Below are 24,215 nucleotides of genomic sequence, written 5' to 3'. Positions count from 1 at the left end.
AAGTCAATTAGACCAGTTCCTCAGCGAATGTAAATTGGCAGAGTGCTATGGAACTCGGCCAGGTTACATGAGCTAAATATCAGTGCCGTGATGTCGAGTTTTTTTGCTTGTTCCTGTCTCTGAGATTCTCGTTGCTGAACATCACAATCCCATCTCAATGCTCCTGGAATATTCCAATAGCAGGGTTCATAGAAACGTGCAAGATGGATACCCAACCAGTGAATGAACTGGTGAATATTATTACCATCACAGCAACGCCCTTCTAGTTAAGGTTGCATCATGACTTCTGTTTAAAGGTCCTCCTTTCTTAAAAAAAAAAAGAAAAGGAAAAAACAGAAGACATGCTTAGTCAGATTCTTTTGAAATTTAATGTGCCTTAGGAGGGTGCAGGGTAGGATTAGTGACCTAAATGTGGGGTCATCTGAGAGAGGGTTGTGGAGATATGAGCCCAGTTACAAGTTTCTAGGTTTTGTTTATTTTGCTCAAAGCTAGAGATCGAACTATTGATGTGAGGCAGGTCAAAATGGTCTCAATCTGTCTCATTTTACCCAAGGTAGTGCACGGCCCCCACTAAATCTTGGGGGACCCGAAATGAGAATGGAATTTAAGAAAGTCTGCGTGTTGGATTGTGCGCTTGTGCCAATGCAGAAGGAGGGCTAGCGGATTTCCATTCCCACCATTTTGTATGGTTTAAAGCTCAGTTTCTGGAAGTGCACTAGAAGCTGAATGGTTACTCGGAAAGCTTTGAAATTTGGGTACCTCAGGCAGGCCCGGGGTAGATTCGCGTTCCAAATTTGTTGTCATTTGACCAAGGGCTTCCGGAGTTATAAGCCCCTCCATAACTTCCAGTTTCCTTCTGCTGCCTTGTATTGTTAAACTGCGAGGTACGAATGATGGGATCAATCACAGACCTCATTGAGATTGACGGCTGTGAATTCATCCTTCAATTAACATAACTAACAATAAGTTAACCAAAAGCCCCCACCTTAAGCTTTGTCTACACTACCAATTTTGTTGGTCGGGATGTGAAAAAACCACCCCGACCAACAAAAGTTTGACCGTCACAAGCGGTAAAGGTAGTAAGGTCCGAAGGGTAGACAAGGCGGTAAAGGTAAAAGCTGTAAGGTCCATAGTGTCGACATGGCCTAACTCTGTTGAGTTACTCACTGGGTGAGTAAGAGGAGAAACAGCTCCATTTACTCGACTAGAGTTACTCTTTATTTACACCAGGCTGAGGGAGAGAAGAATGAGTCTCACTGATCAGGACTAGGCCTTCCCTGCTATGTAAGAGCTGAGGGTTGTGTGGCTGACAGAAGAAGACTATTTCTATCAGGAAATTGCAAATTAATTTGAGATGGGCCCAGCTCAGACACTGGGCTCTTTCTTGGGATCCTCACTTCCCCAAAGCTCAGGTGAGGGGGCTTAGGATCTGAGGTTCTGGTTCCACACTAAAGCCCATCCCTGCAGAACCCACCTTTACTTTGACTGGCAACAATTGGCTCCTTTGATGGCTATCGCAATTTCCATGGAGCGACCATGTAGTGAAGGGGACTGGGAGCCCGATCTACCCTCTCCCATTTTGAGATGATCTCTTCAGGTCCGGGCTGGTCCGTGGTCTCTGCTGAGGCTGCTCACAGGGGATTAACGCGTTCTAGTTTGGATGGATGAGATGTTTGGTGGGTGCTTTCATGTCGTGTCCAAGGAGATGAGGCACAAAACCAATTTTTCACAGCACTCGGAAGGGGAGGACACTGGGGCACTGCTCACTGGGGCTGGGTTGAATAGGTGACCTAGACATGAAAGCAGCTGCTTCATCTGTTATCTCCCAAGCCAGCATTTCCCATCCTGCGCCGAGATGGCTATAGCATTCATGTGGACATGGGGTGTGAACGGAGACCTCCTCTCCTTTCATGTGTCCAGTGCTGGAAGCGAAGACCAGGGACTGTCCTGCTCTCTAAAGATGGCTTTTCCGGGAACAGAGAGACAAGGTGAGCGAGGTAATATCTAGTGAGTAGAAAACAGCTCAACAGAATGGTCACCATGTATCCTGGGTACTAATTGCTGATTTCCATGGAGAGGCCCCAGGAATGGGCTTGGCCCTCTGGGGGGACCTGTAACCAACTCTGCAGCATCCTGCACAATTAGAGCAGAAGCAAGGGGGTGTGGGTACTGCAGAATCTGGAACAATACATGGACACTTGCTCCAGGATGTGAGCTATGACAGGGATTTTCAGAGTGGTTTCAGGGAAACAGGTGCCCAATGCCCATTGTCTGCACAATGGGAGTTAGATGCTTAACTCTCTTAGGGTATGTCTACACTACGAAATAAGGTCGATTTTATAGAAGTCTATTTTTAGAAACTGATTTTATTCAGTCGATCGCGTATATCCCCACTAAGCGCATTAAGTCGGCGGAGTGTGTCGTCAATATCGTGGCTTGCATTGATTTACAGAGCAGTGCACTGTGAGTAGCTATCCCACAGTTCCTGCAGTCTCCGCTGCCCATTGGAATTCTGGGTTAAGCTCCCAATGCCTGATGGGGCACAAACATTGTCGCACATGATTCTGGGTACATGTCGTTAGGACCACCCCCCCTTCCCTCCTTCTGTGATAGCAACGGCAGAGAATCGTTTTGCGCCTTTTTTCCTGGGTTATCCATGCAGACACCACACCACGGCAAGCCTGGAGCCCGCTCAGCTCACCGTATGTCTCCTGGGTGCTGCTGGCAGACGCGGTACTGCATTGCTACACAGCAGCAGCTCCTTGCCTTCACGGCAGACGGTGCAGTAGGATTGGTAGCCGGCGTACATCTCCTGGGTGCTCCTGGCAGACCTCGGTGAGGTCGATTGGGGCGCCTGGACAGACATGGCGCTTCTCCTCTTAGAGCACCGAATGGGAGCCAGAGACTCCAGGTCATTCTCTTCTTTAGGTTTTGTCTCATGGAGATTCAGTCCTGCCTGGAATATCATGCGAGCTGGAGGCTTCTGCCTCAGGCAGCTCTCCCAGCCCGCAGCACCGCACGGTCACATCTACCCAGCTATAATGATTTAGACCAACTGAGAACCTCTCCCTTCACTTTTAAGAAACCTGTGTAACCCTTCTGCCAGTTGGAGTCGGCAGCAACAAGGGCCGGGTTCAATATCTTGGGGGTCTTTTTCAACAATGCAACATAACACCGACTTGAGCTCCCAACTAGTAACTTGGCACAATTACACATCCCCCGTTGGGCACCTCTAGAGATAACACTTCCCCTCTCACAAGCACAGAGTCCGAGTGTAGAAAAGAAACTTTTAATAAAAAGGGGGAAAGTAAGCTGGTATTAACTTGGGAAAACACTGCAAGCAGGATTCATAACATAAACCATGAGCAAAACACCCACCCCAGAGTATGTTGGGCTTTGTCCTTTTGCCTCAGGTTCTTAAGTCCAGCAACCAAAAGTTCCTGTAACGTGCCCTTCCCTTCACCGCACCACACTCACAGCTGTTGTCCTTGGTCAGCGAAGACCCAGAGTTCAGAGGTGCATCTGTGGCATTCACAGCCCACCCTGGTGGACAGAGAGAAAGGCACCTTGCTCTCTCCACTGTCCAGACATTTGCTCTGGCCTCTACCAGCCATCCTGCACACATCCACCCACCCACCTCCACTGGCCTTTGGCACCCATGTCCCCTGCTTAGCAAGTGCAGTTTACTTGACGGTGAGTTCCTCAGTCAGGGCATGTCAAGCACAGTTCTGCTGCCCTTGATTCACACAAGAAGGATACACAAACCCTTTATTACCCCTGCCCCAATAACAAAGTGTCTTGTGATCCAACACCAGCCAAAAGTCATCATTTGGGCAAAGCATTCCCATCATGCTATGTGCCTAGGCAGAGTGGGAGTGTGTGATGGTGTTCCCCGGGCTGCAACCTGGGACTGTGGGATGGCTGTGGCTCCTGAATTCACTAGCCTGGTGTGTCTCTCACAATGCTCTGCTAGCGACTAACAGCAAACCCCTCCAGGTGCTATCACTCAGTCCAGAAGCATGTGAAGCCCCACACCCAGCTAGATTGCATGAATGCTCCCAGATCCACTCGTGAATCACACAAAGAAAGGCACCAGCCAGATGCCCCCAGCTCCCAGCCTTGTACCTCAGAAATATACCATCTTGCATTGCTCAAGGCATTTAGGCACCTACCAATGGAGACAGGCACCTAGGGAGATTAATCAAAGCTCCTAAGTAAGCCAGGTGGCTAGATCCCATGGACGTTCAATGGGAGTTAGGCACCTAACCTGCTTAGGTGCTCTTGTAAATCCCACTGGGCACCTATTAGAATAGGTAGGTGCCTAAACCCCTTTATAATCTGTGCCCTGTATCTATCTTCTCAAGTTCTAAGGCCTGGGCTTCACCTGAACTTCAGAAACATTACACCTATCATTTGCAAAAGAGCCTATTGGAGCAAACCTTGGGTTTCTACAACTGATACACCACCATCTGCATCCCTCTGCAATAGCAACCACAGTGGACTTTATCCAGGGACATGTAGGTGCTTACAGGGTTAGGCAGCAGCTGAGCAGAGCTTTTGAGGGTGTAAATTTTGGACTTAGGCACCTAAATGCTTTTGCGGATTTAGCCCTTGGCTCCTGCTCAGTGGGGCTGGGTTTGGACAGGTGACTTAGAGGTGAAAGCAGCAACTTCATCTCTTATCTCCCAAGCCAGCCTGTCCCATCCTGCTCGACAATGTTTGTAGCTTCCACATGGAAATGGGGTGTGAACTGAGACCTCAGCTCCTCTCAAATGTTCAGGGGCCGAATGCTCTCTATAGTTGCCTTATTGGGGCACAATCTATTCCCAGGCCCTGCCGCAGCGTGGTGCACCAAGCATGGTGTGCCAGGGACATAACATCAGCCCAGGGATTCAGTTACTGAGAGCAACCAAAGCAATCAGACCAAGTGGGGCATCCCTAGGAAACCCCTGTGAGGAGCACAGAGCTGTGATTATCCCCAGGGGGCACTAGCAGGGGAGAGAGTAGAAAACAGCTCAGCAGAAGGGACCCAATGTATCCTGGGTGCAAAATCACCGATTTCCCTGGAGAGACCCCTGGAGGAATGGGCTTGGCCCTCTGGAGGAACCAGTGACTGACTCTCCAGCATCCTGTGCAATTAGAGCAGACACAAGGGGCTGTGGGTGCTGCAGAATCTGGAACCGTACAGTGAACTTTCACTGAGGGCCATGAGCTGTGACAGGGCTTTTCAGAGTGGCTTCAGGGAATTACGTGCCCAGCTCCCATTGACTGCACAATGGGAGTTAGGCAACTAATGTCCTTAGACCCCTTTGAATATCCCAGACTTAATATACAGAGATTTCTGTCTTGTCCCTTTGTATCCTAATTTTCTTTGCACCACACTAACCCTCAGTGGCCAGATGATTAGCCAAGGTTCTGAAGTCTGACATTTTTCAGTAGTACGTATAGAAGCCCAGGTGGCAGCTGTGCGATCTTCCCTCGCTCCCCATTCCCCGGACGTGTGCTTCTCCCCTGCCGTGGAGGGACCCTTGCTATATAGGACAGAGGATTCCTTTCTGCATACTTCTGGACCTCTCTATAGTAATGGAGTACAAGGATGCAAATCTATTTCCAGTAATGATGATGTTTGTGTGTTGGGGACACGTCTTCTAGGAACCGCACAAAGACCCCCAGTCCATTTCTTAAGGCCACCATGAAGCCATCACAAGGCACAAACTTTGATGCTTATGCCAATATAGTCACTCGCGGCCTAGCGGGGGAATGGTCCCTGTGCACCCCTAGGAAGTGATGAAGGCAAGGCTGGATGTTGAACACTGCAAAGCTCAGGGATGGATGTTTCTGTTTGGCCAATGATGAAGAGAGGGGCCATTTGTAAAATCTGACAATAGATCATTTTCCACTTGACAAAGCCCTCAGCTGGCATTTTCAAAGAGGCCTCATTTTCAAAGCTACCCAGCTACCACTGACTGTCAGCTATCCAATGAATATCAGCCTTTCTCGTGTACCCTGCTGGGACCAGATTGTTCTGCATGATCTAGAGGTGCGGTGGTCCCTATCTCAGCTGAGATGGGAGCAGCCTTATATTTTAAAACCTCAAACTCATGAGTCTTTGGTCCTGGGGTCTGTGTCTGGCTCATTTTAAAGGGACAGGGCCATTTGTAGAACCCATGTCTGGATATGGCTGCAGTTTACAAAGCCCTTCAGTGTTAGGAAGGGCTCAAAAATATGGTTTTTGGATCTGTCTTCAGTCTTCTGGGATGATATTGTTAAAGCCTCTTCGGGGATATCAGACACTCAGGGCTAGATTCACAGAAGGAATTAGGGCCTGATTTTTTAAGGTATTTAAGCATCTAGTAGGACTTTCAAAACACCCTTTGATTTCAATTGGATTTAGGTACCTAAATGCTTTTGAAAATCCCACCAGGCACCTAAATACCTTTAAAAATCTTACCTTTAGGTATTCTAACGATGAGCATTGCAGCACCTAACATTTAGGCACTTAGAAAATCCCCATGATTCCTAAAGCTTGTGTTCGGAGCCCAGGCTCCCTGTTCAATGACAGGAGAGGTAAACACCTAAATGGGATCCACAGTTGCCAGCAGGCAGTGGGGAGGTGCCTAACCTGACCACTGGGAGATGATGACTAGACGCGGGTGTGCCAAGCTCCACCCCCTCACAGAGATAGTTGCCTATGTCGAACTGTTGGGTGGCGCCTATCCCTGCTTGTGATGCATACCTGGGAACCCTCTCCTTGGGTCAGGCTCCTCTGGTGTTTTGTGTGAGAAGGAGAAGGCCCTCCTGTTTAACTTTTAGCCCAGTGGTTAGGGTACTTACCTGGCCATGGGGAAACCCCCAGTTCAAGTCCCCCCTCTGCCTGAGGAGGAGAAGGGATTTGAAGGGGGATCTGCCACCTTTTGGGTGAGTGTCCTAATCACTGGGCTGTGGGATATTTCGATGTGGGGCTCCCTCAACCTCTCCTGTTCAAGCTGTTCCACTTTGGATTAAATCATTAAAGAATCATTGGGTCAGAGAGGGAGAGAGAGCACATGAGAATTACCCTGTAGCCTGGTGGCCAAAGCACTCACCTGGGAGACCCCGTGTCCACACCCCCTGCTCCAATAACTCTTTAATTATTTTTCCAGACTGGAACAGCTTCAACTGGAGTGACTGTGGGAGCCTCACATCAGAATACCCCTAACACTGATGACATGGACAGTGGCACAGCATCCTTTCTCTGTGCAAGTCCTTGTCAATGTTGATCTCTCTCTCTCTACTCCATTCATCGGTGTGGTGCCGAAAGTCACTGACACGTCAGGTCCCAGAATCCTAATTTTTGAAAGAAGCCAGACGGGGAGAGTAATTCCAATGCACCAATTGCAGGGCTTTATTTGACTGGGAAAGGAGAGAAATGGAAAGAGTGTCAGGGTCTGACATCAGTTTGGGGTTATCCTTAAGCCCTATCCATATCCCTAACCCATATTTAACGGGGACTTAAACATGAGTTTACCTTTAAACCTTCAATGGGGCCACTCATATGGTTAAAGTTAAGAAAGTGCTGAAGTGGCTGCGGAATCAGGACCATTGTACAGAATATTCAAAGGAAATGAGTTTTAAATTCATAATCATGAGTGTTTGGACCAGATCCTCAGCTGGTGTAAATTCTCAGAGATCTATTGACTTCAATAGAGCTATGCCAATTTAAATCAGCTGAGCATTGGCCTGAGGCCTGGCATGACTAAGCCTTGTCTGGGATGATTTAGTTGGTGTTGATCCTGCTTTGAGCAGGGGATTGGACTAGATGGCCTCCTGAGGTCTCTTCCAACCCGTCTGTGATACTTCCAAGCAAACCAGAGTATGTTAAAAATATATCCGGTCAAAACAGCTCAAAGTTCAAACACTAAGTGCGTTAGGATAAGCTGTTTGTAAATGAGCGATGGAGTAAGATATAGTCATACAAAATCTTTGCGAAATAATGTGTAATAAGGAGTACTTATAAGAAAATCATGATCTGGACATAGACAATCATTAACAGGAAAAGAAGCACAATAATTTGCACAAAAATTTCCATAGATTATTCATTATCTAGTGTGACAGGGTCGAGCCAGATGGCTACAGGAGAGTAGTAGAAGGCAGATATATTAGCCCCAGGTTAAGTAGGTCCCTTTCCCCTGGGTAAGGTAACAGGGAAGGGTTTTTTTGTTTTTTTTTTTTGAAACAGAAAAGAAGTTTATTGGTAACACTTACAAAATTACCAAAGGAAACAAAACAACTATGCAACAAAACAACGCAAACAGAAGGTATAACACAGCAGCTTTCAGGAGGGAGAAGTGTTCAGGCTAGCCTGGGCCCAGAGCAGGAGGGCTTCCTCGACACTTGTGGTCTTCCACCCCCTCGAGTTACCTAGTGCCGCGCCCAGTGTCACCGATCCTCCCTCTTCTGAGAGTGCCCGGTAAGATGGGCACGGCTGCGGGGTGGGTGGTTTAGGGATAGGGGTGGGGTAGACACCCATGTATTAGTGGACCCCTCCTAGATGACAGGAATGATGGTATCCACAGTGGCAACGGCTGGGGCTGGCATCTCTCGCTCTTCCCCTCAATCAAAGGGTCAGACGGAGGGAACCGGATGGGGTCACCGAGCAGAGAACCCCGGACAGCGTCCACCGCTCCTCGAAAGCATCAAGGGAGTCGGTGGACGCCGCCCAGAGGAACTCCGCCCAGATACGTGAATGTACTGAGGATCGGAAGAAGGCCCCACAATCGCAGGACGTTTCATGGGCCAACCTCCTCTCTCTGGTTTTATAAATGGCTGTTTTAGCCAAGGCTAGGAGGAGGTTGACCAGAAGATCCCGCGACTTTGTGGGGCCATGGATGGGAAGTGTATAGATAAAAAGGTGAGGGGAGAAATGAAGCCAGAAGCGTAATAAAATATTTGTGAGGAGCCGGAAAAGGGGCTGCAATCTGGCACACTCTAAATATACGTGCGCCAGGGTTTCCCTCACATTACAGAAAGGACAAGTGTCCGGGATGGGGGTAAACCGTGTCAGAAACACGCCCGTACTCACAGCTCCATGAAGGAGCCGCCAACTGATGTCCCAGATGGGCCTCGGGACCAAGGTGGAATACAGGCTGGCCCACCGAGGTTGCTCACCCTCCAAAGGTGGCAGGAGGTCCCGCCACTTTGTATCGGGGTGGGACACCAGGGTGTGGGAGTGAAGGGTGTGAAGCGTAAGTGTATATAAATATTTCCGTGGTGCAATTTGAAAACTAACCGGCTGCAGTTCGTGCAGCCGGCTTGCAGTGAAAGGGTGAGGGGTTTGTTGGGATCTACGAGGTAGGGGCCCGATGGAAAGGTCCGGCGGGCCTGGGGTAAAAGATGGGCGGGGTGCGCCCTCGCACAAGGCTCGGCTAACATAAGCCGGGGGTCAAGGCAGCCTTCACCTCCTGAAGTACGCGCCGGGGGGTACGGGGGCTGGAGAGCCCCATGCGCCGAGCGAGCGTCAGGGGATCCGGCCAGTCTCTCCGGTCGTAGTCCAGGAGGTCTCCGACCCTCGTGACTTCAGCCAGGACCAACCTCTGGCGCACCGAGCGGGACTCCGCCACCTGCACACTTCAGGCCCTGCCCTCCTTCCTTCAGGGGTAGATGAAGAACCCCAACAGGGGCCCAGTGCATTCCTGACCAGAAGAACTCTAGAATCAATCTCCGGAGGTGGGTCAGGAAACCCGGGGCCGGGGCCAGGGTGTTGAGCCGGTACCAGAGTGTGGACAGGACTAGTTGGTTAAGCATCAGTGCTCTCCCTCGGAGGGAGAGACATCGGAGTAGCCCCGTCCATTTCCGGATCCGCTCTAACACCCCGCCCTCTAAATTTTGCCAGTTCTCCGGTGGGGAAGGGTGCATGGCGGAAAGGTAAACGCCGAGATAGAGCAGTGGACCCGCACTCCACCGGATGGTCTGAAGTGCGGATGGGAGGGAGCCCACCTGCCGCCAGTCCCCCACCGCCAAGCCAGAGCTCTTGACCCAGTTGACTCGGGTGGAGGAGGCTGCCGAATAGATGGCTTGGCATGCCTCCACTCGCGCCAAGTCGCCCGGGTCCTGGACCACGAGGAGTACGTCATCGGCGTACGCCGACAGGACCAGCCGCAGCTCCGGCTCCCGCAGCACCAACCCTGTCATCCTCCTGCGGAGGAGACAGAGGAAAGGCTCGATCGCCAGAGCGTACAACTGGCCCGAGAGGGGGCACCCCTGCCGCACTCCTCGCCCGAAGCTGACCGGTTCAGTCAGGGTCCAGTTGAGCCTAACCAAACACTCCGCGGAGGCATACAGCACCCGGAGAAAACTCACAAACTGAGGTCCAAATCCAAACGCCTGCAGAGTGCTCAGGAGGTACCCATGGTCTACTCTATCGAACTCTTTCTCCTGGTCAAGAGACAGGAGGGCGAACGACAGACCATCTCTCCGCCCGAGTTCCAAAAGGTCATAGAATCATAGAATCATAGAATCATAGAATATCAGGGTTGGAAGGGACCCCTGAAGGTCATCTAGTCCAACCCCCTGCTCGAAGCAGGACCAATTCCCAGTTAAATCATCAATTCAAGTTAAATCATCAAGGTCTCGGATCAATTCCCAGTTAAATCATCAATCCCAGTTAAATCATCAAGGTCTCGGACTAGAAAGAGGTTGTCAAAAATACTGCGACCCGGGACAGTATAGGTCTTGTCTGGGTGGATCACATCCGCCATCACGGACCCTAGCCGCAGCGAGATTGCTTTCGCTAAGATTTTGTAATCCGTGCTAAGGAGTGAGACGGGACGCCAGTTTCGTAGATTGAGGAGGTTCCCCCTCTTCGGCAGCAAGGAGAGCACTGCTCGCCTGCACGACAGAGGGAGGACCTTGCTCTGCAAGGACTCAGCCCAGACGGTGACTAGGTCTGGGCCAAGAATGTCCCAGAACGCGCGGTAAAACTCCACGGTCAGCCCGTCCATGCCTGGAGATTTATTGGTGGGCATGCGACGGAGGGCTTCCGAGAACTCGGCCAGGGTGAGAGGTAGCTCTAGTCGGTCTCGGTCGCCCACGCAGACCGTGGGGAGTTCCTCCCAGAGCACCCCGCAAGCGCCAGGATCGGTCAGGTCCGGGGAGAAAAGGCTTGTGTAGAAGTCAAGGGCCCTCCCACACATCTCCTCCGGATCCGTGAGGGGGGTGCCGTCTTCCTCAAGAAGGCAGGTGACGTGTTTCTTGGCCCCCCTCATTTTCTCCAAGGCATAGAAGAAGCGGGAGCCGCGGTCCATCTCCCGAAGGAGGCGGATGCGGGACCGAATGAAGGCACCTCGGGCCCAGTGGTCCTCGAGGGCCCGGAGCTCCTCCCGCTTCTCCCAGCACGCTCCGCAGAGGGACAGGTCCTCGGGATTGGCGGCCAGGCGCCTCTCCATCTCTAAGACCTCCCGTTCCAACTGCTCTATCGCCGCATTTCTCCATCGGCTGGTGCCCCGAGTGTAGTCACGGCAGAAGAGCTTGGCGCACACCTTCCCGAGATCCCACCATCGCCGCACCGAGGGAAAGGCACGCCACTGCTCTCGCCAGGCCAGCCAAAACTCCCGGAAGGACATCACGAAGCTCTCATCCTCCAACAGGCTGTTATTAAACTGCCAATAGGCCGGCCCCGGTCTCTGCACGGAGGCAGATCATTACGGTGACTAAATGATGATCGGAAAATGGGGCCGGCCGAATGGCGGAGGAGTGGGCCTGTGAAAGATGGAAACGGGATAAGTAAATACGGTCCAACCGAGAGTGGTGTGACCGATGGGCCTCCACCCGGACAAAGGTGAACGTGGAGGTGTCATCTGGGTGATGGTCACGCCAGACGTCCACTAGGGAGTGATGTTCAACTATCCCTTGGAGAATATTCGCGGCGGCCGGGCTCGGTTCGGCCCCTGAGTGGTCCCGTTCCTCAAGGGTGGTGTTAAAGTCCCCTCCCAGGACCAGGCACTCGTGCGAATCCAGGGTGCCGAGAAAGTCGGACACCCGCTGATAAAATTGTGGCCGCCTGGAGCTCGTTTGCGGGGCATAGATGTTAACAAGATTGACCACGAGCCCCTCCATACAGACTTGAAGGTGCAGCAGGTGGCCCGGCACGGCCTCATTGACCCCTAGCACCTCAGGCCGTAGGTTGGGGGAGAACAGGGTCGCCACTCCAGCTTGCCAGGTCGCGAAGTGGCTAAAGTATACCCCGTCCCCCCACTCCAGCCGCCACCTGTCCTCGGCGGCCGGGTCCGTATGGGTCTCCTGCAGGAAAACTACAGAGTACCCCCCTTCCCGAAGGTAAGAGAGCACCTGGGACCTGCGGAGAGCCATCCTACAGCCCCTGGTATTCAGGGTCGCAATAATAAGAGGCGTCATGCGGAGGGCTGGGGGGGTGGGGGTTTCGTGTTGGCGGGGGTGTTCAGGGCCCCTGGTGGGTTGCGCAGCAACCCGTGACCCATCCCGTGGGTGAGTAGATCGCGTCGGAAGCTGCGGGCTCACTCGTAGGCCGCAGCACCGCGCCTTCCTTGCCCCCTGCCCTCCTTTATAAGGGCCCTTGTGGCCTGGAGGATTTGATCAAAGTCCCCCCATAGCTGAAGAGCCAGCTGTGCCCTATCGCGGGCACCACGGGTGTGCTCTAGGAACTTCCATAGTGCATGCCGCAGCTCATGGGGGGGTGGGGTTACAATTCCCGAGGTGTTCCTTGGTGGGACTCTTAATACAGCCTCGTGGTCAGCTAAGACGGGTAAACAGGGTGCGGACCACCGACGGGGCGTCTGACAGGCTGGGGTTATTAAATTCATTTCACGCCTTGGGGTGGAGGGGGATGGCAGGGGAAAAATTACCACTCCTAATGGGTCGCGGCTAGAAAGTGCAAAGACTGCTCCCTGGGGGGAATCTGCGAAAGGCGGAAAGGAAATAACCCCAGGGGCGGCATTAGCATTGCAGGAGGAGGGGACTTGGGCAGGGACAGGGGTGGGGGCAAGGGCAGGGGTAAGGCTCTGGGGTTCAGGAGGCAAGCAGCTAAAGGAAAGTGCCTCCTGAGCAGAGTCAAGGGTTAAGGGGTAAGGGAGGGGGCTCCCAATAATGCTAGGCACTGGCTCCATGGTGGTCTTAGCGGCCATGGCATCAGGTGGTGGACCACCTTCTGCAGGGTGCTCACCCGGGAAGGCAATTAGGGGGAGGGAGCATGGGGAAAGGGAGGCTGGGGTAAGGTTGCCCAGCTCGAGGCCAGCCAGCAGCAGATCATCCCCTCCCTGGGTGACCGGGGTCAAATCTAGGGCCTCAATCTCCGCATACACGGGGGAGAGGCCAGCTCCTGCCACCCCGGGGGCCTCTCCTCCAGGGCCCGCCTCAACGGTCGCCTCGGGGTCCGCGGGGGGTTCAGGTGGTATCCAGGTGGAAGGGGCATCCTCAGAAGTCTCGGAGGGGAGAGTCTCCCGTGGAGGGGGGATTCTGCCCTCCAATGCCAGTCCGTCTTCCCCTCTCGACACCAGCGGATGGATCTCACTCGTGGCCGTGGCGGGAGGCTCGATGTCAGTGCCTCCTTTCCTGGTCTTCCGGAGGGCTTCCGCGTCGAATGGATGCAGCGGAGCTCGAGCCTTCCGCTTGCCTCGCTTCCCCTGGACTAGGGTCCAGCCCTCCATAGCGTCATCTGGGGGCTGGTTAGCAGGGGTCGTGTCGGGGGGCGGAGGTGATGGTTCAGGGGTTCGGGGGGGTAGCGGTGAGGCAGCATGAGGGGCAGGGGTTTCTCCTTGGGGCGGGCCCTCTCCTATACCCGATAATATCCTTGCCACACCCTCCTCCATAGGCTTTGCTGGATTGGTACTAGCAAGGGTGGAACTCCCTTGCTCGCCCGGGCGTTGTAGGGAAGGTATCTCTTGGGCCCGGATGGGAGCAGCGATGGGTCAAGTAGGAGGAGGGTTGGTTTCAGGTGCCGGGCAGCCAGGGGCGTCGGCAGCAACGGGGCCGATGTCCTGCCGGGTCTCGGTGGTTTCGGGTGCCCCTCCCCCCCGGGCCAAAGGGCAGTCTCTGCGGACATGCCCCACTGAGCGGCAGAGGTAGCACCGGGCCTCTCTGGTAGAGTAAAAGACCCGATAGCGGGCTCCCTGGTAGGGGACTAGAAAAGATCCCTCGAGCGCCTCTTCGTCACGCACTCCTGCCGGCGGTAGAAGCTGCACTTGCCGGCGGAACGAAAAAATGTGACGGAGGGTGGGGTCCTTGCAGCCCAACGGGAGAGGGCTGATGACAGAGACAAGTTTCCCCAGAGTGGAGAGAGCAGGTAACAGGGCAGCATTGGGTAAGAAGGGAGGAACGGAGGTGAGGACGAGGCGAACGCCCAGGTCTTCTAACGGTTCTAGGGGGACAAACACCCCCCCCACCGTCAGGCCCCTCTCCACTGCCTCCTGGGCGGCATCCTCCGAAGCTAAGAAAAAAACGAACTTCCCATACATCTTGGAGGCCGTCACAATAGCCGTGAGTCCTACCACCTTCGCCAACGCCTGCATGTATGTCTCCACGTGGGGCGAGGCGGGCACCGGGAGGCAATGGACACCGTGCCTCCTGGTCACGGTGGGGAAAGGGCCCCGGCCGCTGGTGATGGTGGCGGAGGCGGGGAGGGGCGAGATGACGAGGCGGCAGGCAGGGGGGAGCACGTTGCCGCCCGGGCATATGTCCTGGGGGCCGGGGAGGGACAATCGCAGAGCTGGTGGAGGGAAACAAGGGAGGGGCACCACGGTTGATGACGAGGCCACAGCGGTGGGGGCAGCCTCTGCCATGGAGGGCTTAGTGGTTTTAGCGGGGCCCTTTCCTTTCATCCCGCCCTGGCCCTTCCGGCCAACCCAGGGGGGTTTCCTAGAATCTGGGTGGGCGGTGGGTGCAGCAGCAGCAGCAATCATCCTGGTGCCTCCTGCTACCGGTGCCCCAGCAGGGGGGGTGGCAAGTATCTTGACAATAGTGGGGGGGGGGACCTTGGGGGTCGGGCAGGGGTGGTGGTGGGGGAGGGACAACTAATTTTGTTGAAGCAGTCTCGCCCCTCTCGTTCCCCACCATTGTGAGCAGGGAGAGACAGGGAGAGACCGGAAGGAGGAGGGGGGAGGGGAAAAAGCGAAGTAGCCCCTCCTTCCGCTAGGCTGCAGGCAGGGAGGGGGGGAATGCCGAGGGGGTTAGACTGGGAGGGGGGGGAAACAAAATCGGGGTCCAGTAATAGGGGCAAGCTGTGGGATAAGCAATCCGGGGCGGGGGGGTGCAGACCCACACACGTTTGTCCAAAGAGTCTCGGTTGGTCGGCTGTTCTGTCCGGTCCGGAAGGCAAAGTTCAAAGCGAACAGCTGGATCAGAAGGGAGATGGCAGGTTGCCAGCAGGGACAGACGGCGGGGGGGCCGTGACAGTTGTAATAACGATGGGGGGTAGGGGCACCGATGGGTCGGGGGTGGGGGTCTCCACGCCACACCCCCTGTGCCGCCACAAACGCAAGTAACCACAGTCAAACTCCCCCCCACGAGAGTATAATTCAGAAAATTACTCAGTCTTACGGCCCCCTTCACAATGATTTATAGCTCTCCTGGATTATTTCTCCTGTCTGCTGAAACCTTCTTCTCCGGCTGTATTGGCTGTGTTCCAAGGCTTCCGGCATGCTAAGAATGTTGTAAAGTCCGATCTGCTGGCAAAACGGCTGGGTCTGGGGGTTTCCACTCCCCCCTCCGGACAGCAAAATCGGCAATCTTCCCCCCCCTCCTCCGGGGGCTCAGCTGAGGCAAATAGCTGCGCCCGAAAGCAGGCGTGGAGGGGGGGCGGGTGCTGGCAAACTAAGGGCTGAAGCACGTAGACGGAAAAAAACCAAAAAATCAAAAGAAAACAAAAAAAAGCGTCTGGCCCATTTGGGGGGGACTAAGGCAGGTGCAAAAAGTAAGAAAAATCCAGGCCAGGGGGCTTTAGGAAAGAATAGAAAGCAGATAGCTGAGGAGCAAGCAAAGGACGTTCCGTTTCCTAACAGGAAAGGTTCAGAACAATCAGGAACCTTCTGGAGACAATTAAGACAGACAGGCTGATCTAATCAAGAAGCTGCTAGAATCAATTAAGGCAGGCTAATCAGAGCACCTGGGTTTAAAAAGGAGCTCACTTCAGTTTGTGGTGCACGTGTAAGGAGCTGAGAGCAAGAGGCGCTAGGAGTGAGAATGTGGACTGTGGGAGGACTGAGGAATAGAAGCATTATCAGACACCAGGAGGAAGGTCCTATGGTGAGGATAAAGAAGGTGTTGGGAGGAGGCCATGGGGAAGTAGCCCAGGGAGTTGTAGCTGTCGCACAGCTGTTCCAGGAGGCACTCTAGACAGCTGCATTCCGCAGGGCCCTGGAGTCGAGGACGAGCCCGGGTTCCCCCCAAACCTCCCAACTCCTGGTCAGACACAGGAGGAGTTGACCTGGACTGTGGGTTCACGAAAACGGCCAAACTGAGGGCTGCCGTGAAGCTCAAAGGCGAACAAATCTGCCAATAAGCGCAAGACCCACCAAGGTAGAGGAGAAACTTTGTCACACTAGCTAGCTACCTCATGTAATTCACAATCAAATAGAAATCTATCATTATCACTAAATGAGGTTGTGGGTTAGGACAAGGAATGGTCCTGTCTGTCTGTCTCTCTAGCTAATCACATACTCTGCTTTTGTCTGTCATATATGAAGTGTACACAACCATGCACAAAGATGATATTCTAATACTACTAAAAGGCCAACTTCTGAGATCCTTTCTCAGCTTGGGTGTGAGTACATCTACATGGGAAGGCGTATGGAACACCAGATCAGTGCACATGATGGCACTTGTCCACTTACACCAGGGCTAGAACAAAATGACCCCAGACAAGAAGACAAGAAGACCCGAGACACTAGTGTTCATGTCACTTACTTTACAATAGTCTTTCCACCATAGCAAGAATGACACTGTTTTTACATCCCCACAACAGAACAGATGTGGACAAATTGGAGAGAGTCCAGTGGAGAGCAACGAAAATGATTAGTGGGCTGGGGCACATGACTTATGAGGAGAGACTGAGGCAACTGGGGTTATTTAGTCTGCAGAAGAGAAGAGAGAGGGGGGATTTGATAGCAGCCTTCAACGACCTGAAGGGGGGTTCCAAAGAGAATGGAGCTAGGCTGTTCTCAGGGGTGGCAGATGACAGAACAAGGAGCAGTGGTCTCAAGTTACAGTGGGGGAGGTCTAGGTGGGATATTAGGAAACACTATTTCACTAGGAGGGTTACCTAGGGAGGTGGTGGAATCTCCATCCTCAGAGGTTTTTAAGGCCTGGCTTGACAAAGCCTTGACTGGGGTGATATAGTCGGCGTTGGTCCTGCTTTGAGCAGGGGATTGGACTAGATGACCTCCTGAGGTCTCTTCCAACCCTAATATTCTATGATGCTATACTCATTTAGGTTAAAATAATAAAAAGATGCCTTACATATTGTCAAGGTTCCTTCCCCACTCTGAACTCTAGGGTACAGATGTGGGGACCTGCATGAAAGACCCCCTAAGCTTATTCTTACCAGCTTAGGTTAAAAACTTCCTCATGGTACAAACTTTGCCTTGTCCTTGAACCCTATGCTGCCACCACCAAGTGTGTTACACAAAGAACAGGGAAAGAGCCCACTTGGAGACATCTTCCCCCAAAACATCCCCCCAAGACCTACACCCCCTTTCCTGGGAAAGGCTTGATCAAAATCCTCACCAATTTGTACAGGTGAACACAGACCCAAACCCTTGGATCTTAAGAACAAAGAAAAAGAAATCAGGTTCTTAAAAGAAGAATTTTAATGAAAGAAAAGGTAAAAGAATGACCTCTCTAAAAATCAGGATGGTAAATACCTTACAGGGTAATCAGATTCAAAACATAGAGCATCCCTCTAGGCAAAACCTTAAGTTACAAAAAGACACAAAACCAGGAATATACATTCCATTCAGCACAGCTATTTTTTACCAGCCATTAAACAAAAGAAATCTAATGCATTTCTAGCTAGATTACTTACTAACTTTTTACAGGAGTTCTGAGCTGCATTCCTGATCTCTTCCTGGCAAAAGCATCACACAGACAGACATACCCTTTGTTCCCCCCACCCTCCAGCTTTGAAAGTATCTTGTCTCCTCATTGGTCATTTTGATCAGGTGCCAGCGAGGTTATCTTAGCTTCTTAACCCTTTACAGGTGAAAGGGTTTTGCCTCTGGCCAAGAGGGATTCTATAGCACTGTGCAGAGAAAGGTGGTTACCCTTCCCTTTATATTTATGACACATATCTTTAATAATACAATAATATCCCAACAATCTACACATAATCATGTCAGTAGGAACTAAGCCATGCATAATCCTCTTTTGCACTCTTTTGTCATTGTGGGGAGCAAACCTTCAGTTCGCTCAGAAAACCCATCAAAGAGATGACATATGGATACTCCCAAGAAGGGACAAACATTGAAAATCCCATCTCATCAAACACTCACCATCTTCTCAGGCCTTTCCACCTCCAAAACCTCCTAAAACAAACAAACAAACCAAACCACCAATCAACCAGTTAAGCAAAAATAAGCTAAAAATCTGACAAACAAACAAACAAACAAAAAACACAAAGAACAAATGCATCGATACCTCCATCTGAGTTTTTATCCCAAAATATAAGAAGAGCCAAAGACCTCACCAGGGACTCTGCTATGGCTACTGATTTTATAGGCAAGGGTCTCTGGTAGTATGGTGATCGGTAGCAGTATATGATATATTCCAATCTTATTTACATTGGTGTAAACCTATAGAAACTCCTTTTTTTCCTGAGTCATGTTTGTCTCTATCTTTACTAGTGCAAATACCCAATTCCGCATAAACAGAGTGCACAGTATTTTCTCATGGAGGCAATAATGTCATCAGATTTTATTTATAAAGAAATACAGAATGAAATTGCTACCAAAGGAGACATATGGACATTTTGTTCTTAGTGAATAACCTCCAACCTATCTGTTTACTCAGTGCACCTTTGATCTCTTTGTTTCTCATGCTGTAGATGATCGGATTCATCATTGGTGGCAACACAGAATAGAGAACAGCCACTATGAGATTCAGACCTGAGGTTGAGCTGGAGGTGGGTTTCAGGTAGGCAAAGGCAGCAGTACTAAAAAACAAAGACACCACGGTGAGATGAGGGAGGCAGGTGGAGAAGACTTTATGCTCACCCTGCTTAGAGGGGATTCTCAGGACTGCTTTGAAGATCTGAACATATGACACAATGATGAAAAGAAAGCAGCTTAAGCCTAAGAATGAACTAAAGATGAGAAACCCAACTTCAATGAGGTACAAGTCAGAGCAGGCGAGATTGAGGAGCTGGGCGATTTCACAGAAGAACTGATCCACCACGTTGCCTCCACAGAAGGAGATTTCAAAGGTGATCCCAGTGTGCAGTGCAGAGTAGAGAATTCCAGTGATCCAGGCACTGGCTGCCATTTGGACACAAGCTCTCCTGTTCATTATAGTCTCATAGTGCAGTGGTTTGCAGATGGCGACGTATCGATCGTATGCCATGATGGTGAGTAAGACAAAGTCGGTTTCAGCAAAGAAGATGAAGAAAAGGACTTGGGTGACACATCCAGAATAAGAAATCGATCTGGTGTTCGTGAGGGAACTGGCCATGGATTTGGGGATGGTGACAGAGATGGAGCCGAGGTCTAGGATGGACAGATTCATCAGGAAGAAGTACATGGGGGTGTAAAGGTGGCGGTCAAGGGCTATGGCTGTGAGGATGAGAAGGTTCCCCAGCAGGGATATCAGGTAAAGCAGTAGAAACACCACAAAGTGTAAAATCTGCAGCTCCTGAATGTCAGAGAATCCCAGGAGAAGGAACTCGGTCACGACAGTTTGGCTGGACATTTTCTTCCGCAGTACACTGTGCGATGTCTGTGGAGGGAACGAGAAAGACAATGGTCAGGATTAGAGCGACAGAGGGAATGGCTCTGATTCCCCTTTCCCTAATATCTCATTCTATGAATGTCAAAGGTGCACAGAACTCATCACTTACAATGAGTAGGTGTTGTTAGTGTTCCTCGCCTCTGACAATCAAGGAGTCACGTTACCACACTAGTGTAAATTAGGTCAGCTCCTTTAAAGTCAATGGAGCTTCGTCACTTTATCTCATCTGAGGATTTGGCCCAAGGTGTGGCTTGATAAAATGCAATATGAAGGATGGAACAAAGCACACTCCAAACCCAACAATTCTCACAACTTGGATATGAAACTGATCAACTAAAATTCTAACACAGCCTGATTCTCACTTTGCAGGGCAATATGATGTTGACTCACCCAGCAACGTAAATAGCAGCTCATCTGTCATTTTTCCACCCCAAACTCTGTGCATAGAGGCTGGTTGGAAATTTTCAGCTGTGTTCTTTTTAATGGAGATTGGTTTTTAAGATAAATAACAACACATCTCACAATCTGTCTGCTTTTCTCAAACATTTTGGGATTGTTTTGTAAAAAAAATGAAAACTTAAAAAAACAAACTATATTGGTTTTAGAATAAAAAAAATCAGTTTTCAGCAGAAAGTTTTCATTTGCCAAAAACTGGGGGGGGGAGGGGGGAGCGGGGAATGGATTTAGGGTGTTCAGTGAAAAGTAAACATTTTCCTGATGGGAGGAAAAATTCCAGTCAGCAGTAGGTATTTGATTAAACTGATGGGAAAGGTCTTAACCAGTTCATATTGTAATTCATATTTATCATCTTAATTCTTCCCTGTATGTTGATCCCCCAACACATTTAATTGAAACAGCAAACTTCCTGTGCTAACCTTTGTGCCTTTTTCCCAACGGAAGACACATTCAGTCATCCAGCACTAGGATTTTTTGGTCACTATCTATATAGCAGAATCTAGAAGCTAAGGGCACAGGTATCTGAGAATCCTTTCAGCCTCATTCAGCGATTGAACTAGACTCAAACCGATTTCTCTCTGCAGACGAGCTGTGAGTAGCTGGCATTGAGCTGCACTGACATTAAAGGACTGATGCTGCGGGAAGGTGATTTATCCACGTCTATTTCCTGAGGGCTAGCAAGACTCACGCCCTGGAGCCCTGCAGAGCTCAGAAGCAGAGATTCAGAGGCAAGGGCACAGAAACAAAGGTGATAACACCAAAAGGGCCATTCAGACCCTGTAGTCTGACCCCAGCATAACACAGGGAGTACAATCGCCACCGGGGTTCCCTGATTCCAGCCAAGCTTCTGTGTTATCTGTGGGCCACGATTAAAAGATAAAAAGAAAAGGAGTACTTGTGGCACCTTAGAGACTAACCAATTTATTTGAGCATAAGCTTTTGTGAGCTACAGCTCACTTCATCGGATCTGTAGCTCACGAAAGCTCATGCTCAAATAAATTGGTTAGTCTCTAAGGTGCCACAAGTCCTCCTTTTCTTTTTGCGAATACAGACTAACACGGCTGTTACTATGAAACCTGTGATTAAAAGATAGCACCTAACCTGCTCAGATGCTATTGTAAATCCCCAAAGGCACCTTTCTCCTTCTTTAAGTGCTTAAACCCTTTGTAATCCTGGGCCTGTGTCTATCTTGTTAACTTCCAAGGAAATCCTGGAAATATGGATTCTAGTCCCATTTACCTCCTGTATGTCCTTTGGAAACATTGAGATAGACTGGCTTTAACTGGTGGTTCAACTCTGAGTCTAAAGATGCTAGTGTGCATAACATATCAACTGTGGCTATCAGCTCTGCTGCTTATTCAATTTTGACCTTCCAGTAATTATCCCTTTGACACAGAAACAAACCCAGTTTCAAGAGAAAAAATGGTTTTGAAATTATGCTATTATTGAACAGTATTAGTGTTCCCCTCCCTTGTTTAAAGCTCCATTCCAAATTAGAGATGTTTGGAAATTTAGATTTTTTTTGTAGTAGTAGGAAAATGAGGTTTTTTTGTAGGAAAACGAGTTTTTGAACTAAACAAAAATGTTCAGGGAAAGTATCTCCTATACTCAGATATTTGGTTTCGTTTTTTTTGAAATCTGCAAATCCCAATATTCTTTGGTTTGCAATGTGCAATTTCCAGTTTACAGTAGTTTTTAGCTGAAAAGAAATTAGTTGTTGCTTGCTAAACCCTGCAAACATTTCTGATTTCTGTTGCAAAGTCATTGTCCCCCTTCTTTTTCTCTGACTGGATCTAGATGTCTGACTAGACTGAGAGTTAATTCCTTAAAGAGTTCAAATTCTAACTTAAATTTCAGTTCTTACATTCTGCTGAAAAGAAATCTGACAGGCTCTAGCTGTTTGATAATAAAAGTCTTTAAAAGTTCCAATTACAATTCATATCTCTATTATTAAATTTGTCTGTATATTAATACCTTCACGTGTAGAATTGAAAGCAAAAATGTAGTCTGTTGGTCTTTGTGGATTTTTTCCCAACATGCGATGCTTTTGATCCTCCAGCACCAGGATTCTTTGGTCATCTCTCTCTCATGCCCCCATCACTGTATTATTCAGCAGCAGTTTTCATGTCCCTTCACTGGATTTCCTGAGTCTCTCTGCAGTTCCTGGTAGACAGGGATCCACTCCACAGAGGGGCGCTCCCTGCTCCCCTCCTTGGACAGGCTTGGCTGGGAGACGAAGGACTAAATGGGATCAGAGACTGAAAACTCCTCCCAGCTCTAGAGCTGATCCTGTCTTGTGCAGGGTTCAGATATTGCCACAGCCCAGGATGTCCCTACTCTGGGGCTAAACAGTTGAATCCGGTCTCCAAGGCTTTACGCCCAGCTCTGATCTCACCTCTGGAGCAAACCACCCTGACAACCTGCCCAACACTAACCCCACAGAGGGAGAACAGTACCTGCCCTTTATCTCACTTGATGGCAGCATCCCTGGAAGGACCCTTGGCTAAAAACAAGGCAGGGCAGAGGCCCAAAGCATGTCCCAAGTTGTTTGTAGAATGAATCATAGAATGAATGAATCATAGAATCTCAGGGTTGGAAGGGACTAAAACAGCGATTTCTAACAGAGACACATGATCCACAATAGCGAAGAGCCTTGTCGCACCAGAATCTCAGCTGGCCTGGAATAGCCTGTTCCTTCATTAACATCACGTAATCACTTCTGGGGGAGCAGAGACTTTTTTTTCCTCCTGCATTGTATCAGCAGCTCTTGGGATGCCTCTGCTACAGGAACCCACAGCTCAGGCTGCCTTGTCTGACTGAAGTCATTCACCAAGAGGTACCCAAAGGTGAAGACTAAAAACTAAGGACCAGGTCATGGGCTTGTGTAAATTGTTACACTTCCATTGAGTTCATGGTAGTTTGGCCTATTTACGCCAACTGGGAATCTGGGCCTTGGATTTCCGTCGAGCGATGTCAATTTACATCAGCTGGGGATCTAGCCCATTACACAGTTATAAATCCATATTTTTTGCCTGCCAATGTGATCCGAAGCTGATTTGAAAGTTCTGAACCTGTCTGCACTTTCTTAGCTCTTTGCCCCATGGGTTTAATTACAAATGTAACTTTTATTGGTGGCGGAGAATGGTTCAGTCCCTCTAGGGATAGAACTTTGGAGAAATTCAGTGTTGCACAGTTTTCAAGTATCTCATCTTCAACTTCTGTTGGGATGAATGGCCCAAATCTTTCTTTCTTTCTTTCTTTCTTTCTTTCTTTCTTTCTTTCTTTCTTTCTTTCTTTCTCAGCCATTACATTAATTTTTCTCTTGCTACAGACAGCACTAAACTAAAAAGCTCAATGGGCTACAGATGCAACGCTGCAAGCGTTTTAAAAAATATTGAATTCACATTGGTCGCCCAGCAGGTGTAAATTGGCTGTAGCTCCTTTGGAGCCAATGGGCCCTGCTGCCTATTCTGCAGAGTGTTAATCGCCCACTTCATGTTAATTGCCCACTTCATTTTAAGTGGTCTCCTACAATATGTGTGATCCCCTTATGCATAACAATCTGTCCCACCTTGTACTGATCATGGACACTATGCTTCTCTTCTCCAGACCAGAGGAAGAGCTCTGTGAAGCACAAAAGCTTGTCCCATCCACCAACAGAAGTTGGTCCAATAAAAAATGATACCTCACCTTCTTTGTCTCTCTCAAAATCTTGAAAGGTCTTGCAGGATGGGAAACCCATTTCCCACCCAGCTGCATTCTTCAGGTATTCTTCCCTGCTCTGTGCCTGGTTACCCTGTAGATCTAGATAACAA

At 50.1% G+C, this 24,215-nt stretch overlaps 1 protein-coding gene across 1 annotated transcript; it reads right to left on the bottom strand.

Moving 5' to 3' along the window:
- Positions 1 to 18,945: 18,945 nt before the first annotated feature.
- On the bottom strand, positions 18,946 to 19,905 carry LOC144276246 (olfactory receptor 14A16-like). Its single transcript, XM_077836213.1, has one exon. It carries the CDS (start codon positions 19,903 to 19,905, stop codon positions 18,946 to 18,948), a length of 960 nt encoding a protein of 319 aa, XP_077692339.1.
- Positions 19,906 to 24,215: the final 4,310 nt, after the last annotated feature.

This window comes from Eretmochelys imbricata, chromosome 16, assembly GCF_965152235.1.
Source record: "Eretmochelys imbricata isolate rEreImb1 chromosome 16, rEreImb1.hap1, whole genome shotgun sequence".
Lineage (NCBI taxonomy): Eukaryota > Metazoa > Chordata > Testudines > Cheloniidae > Eretmochelys > Eretmochelys imbricata.
This window is presented reverse-complemented; position numbering and strand designations above follow the sequence as displayed.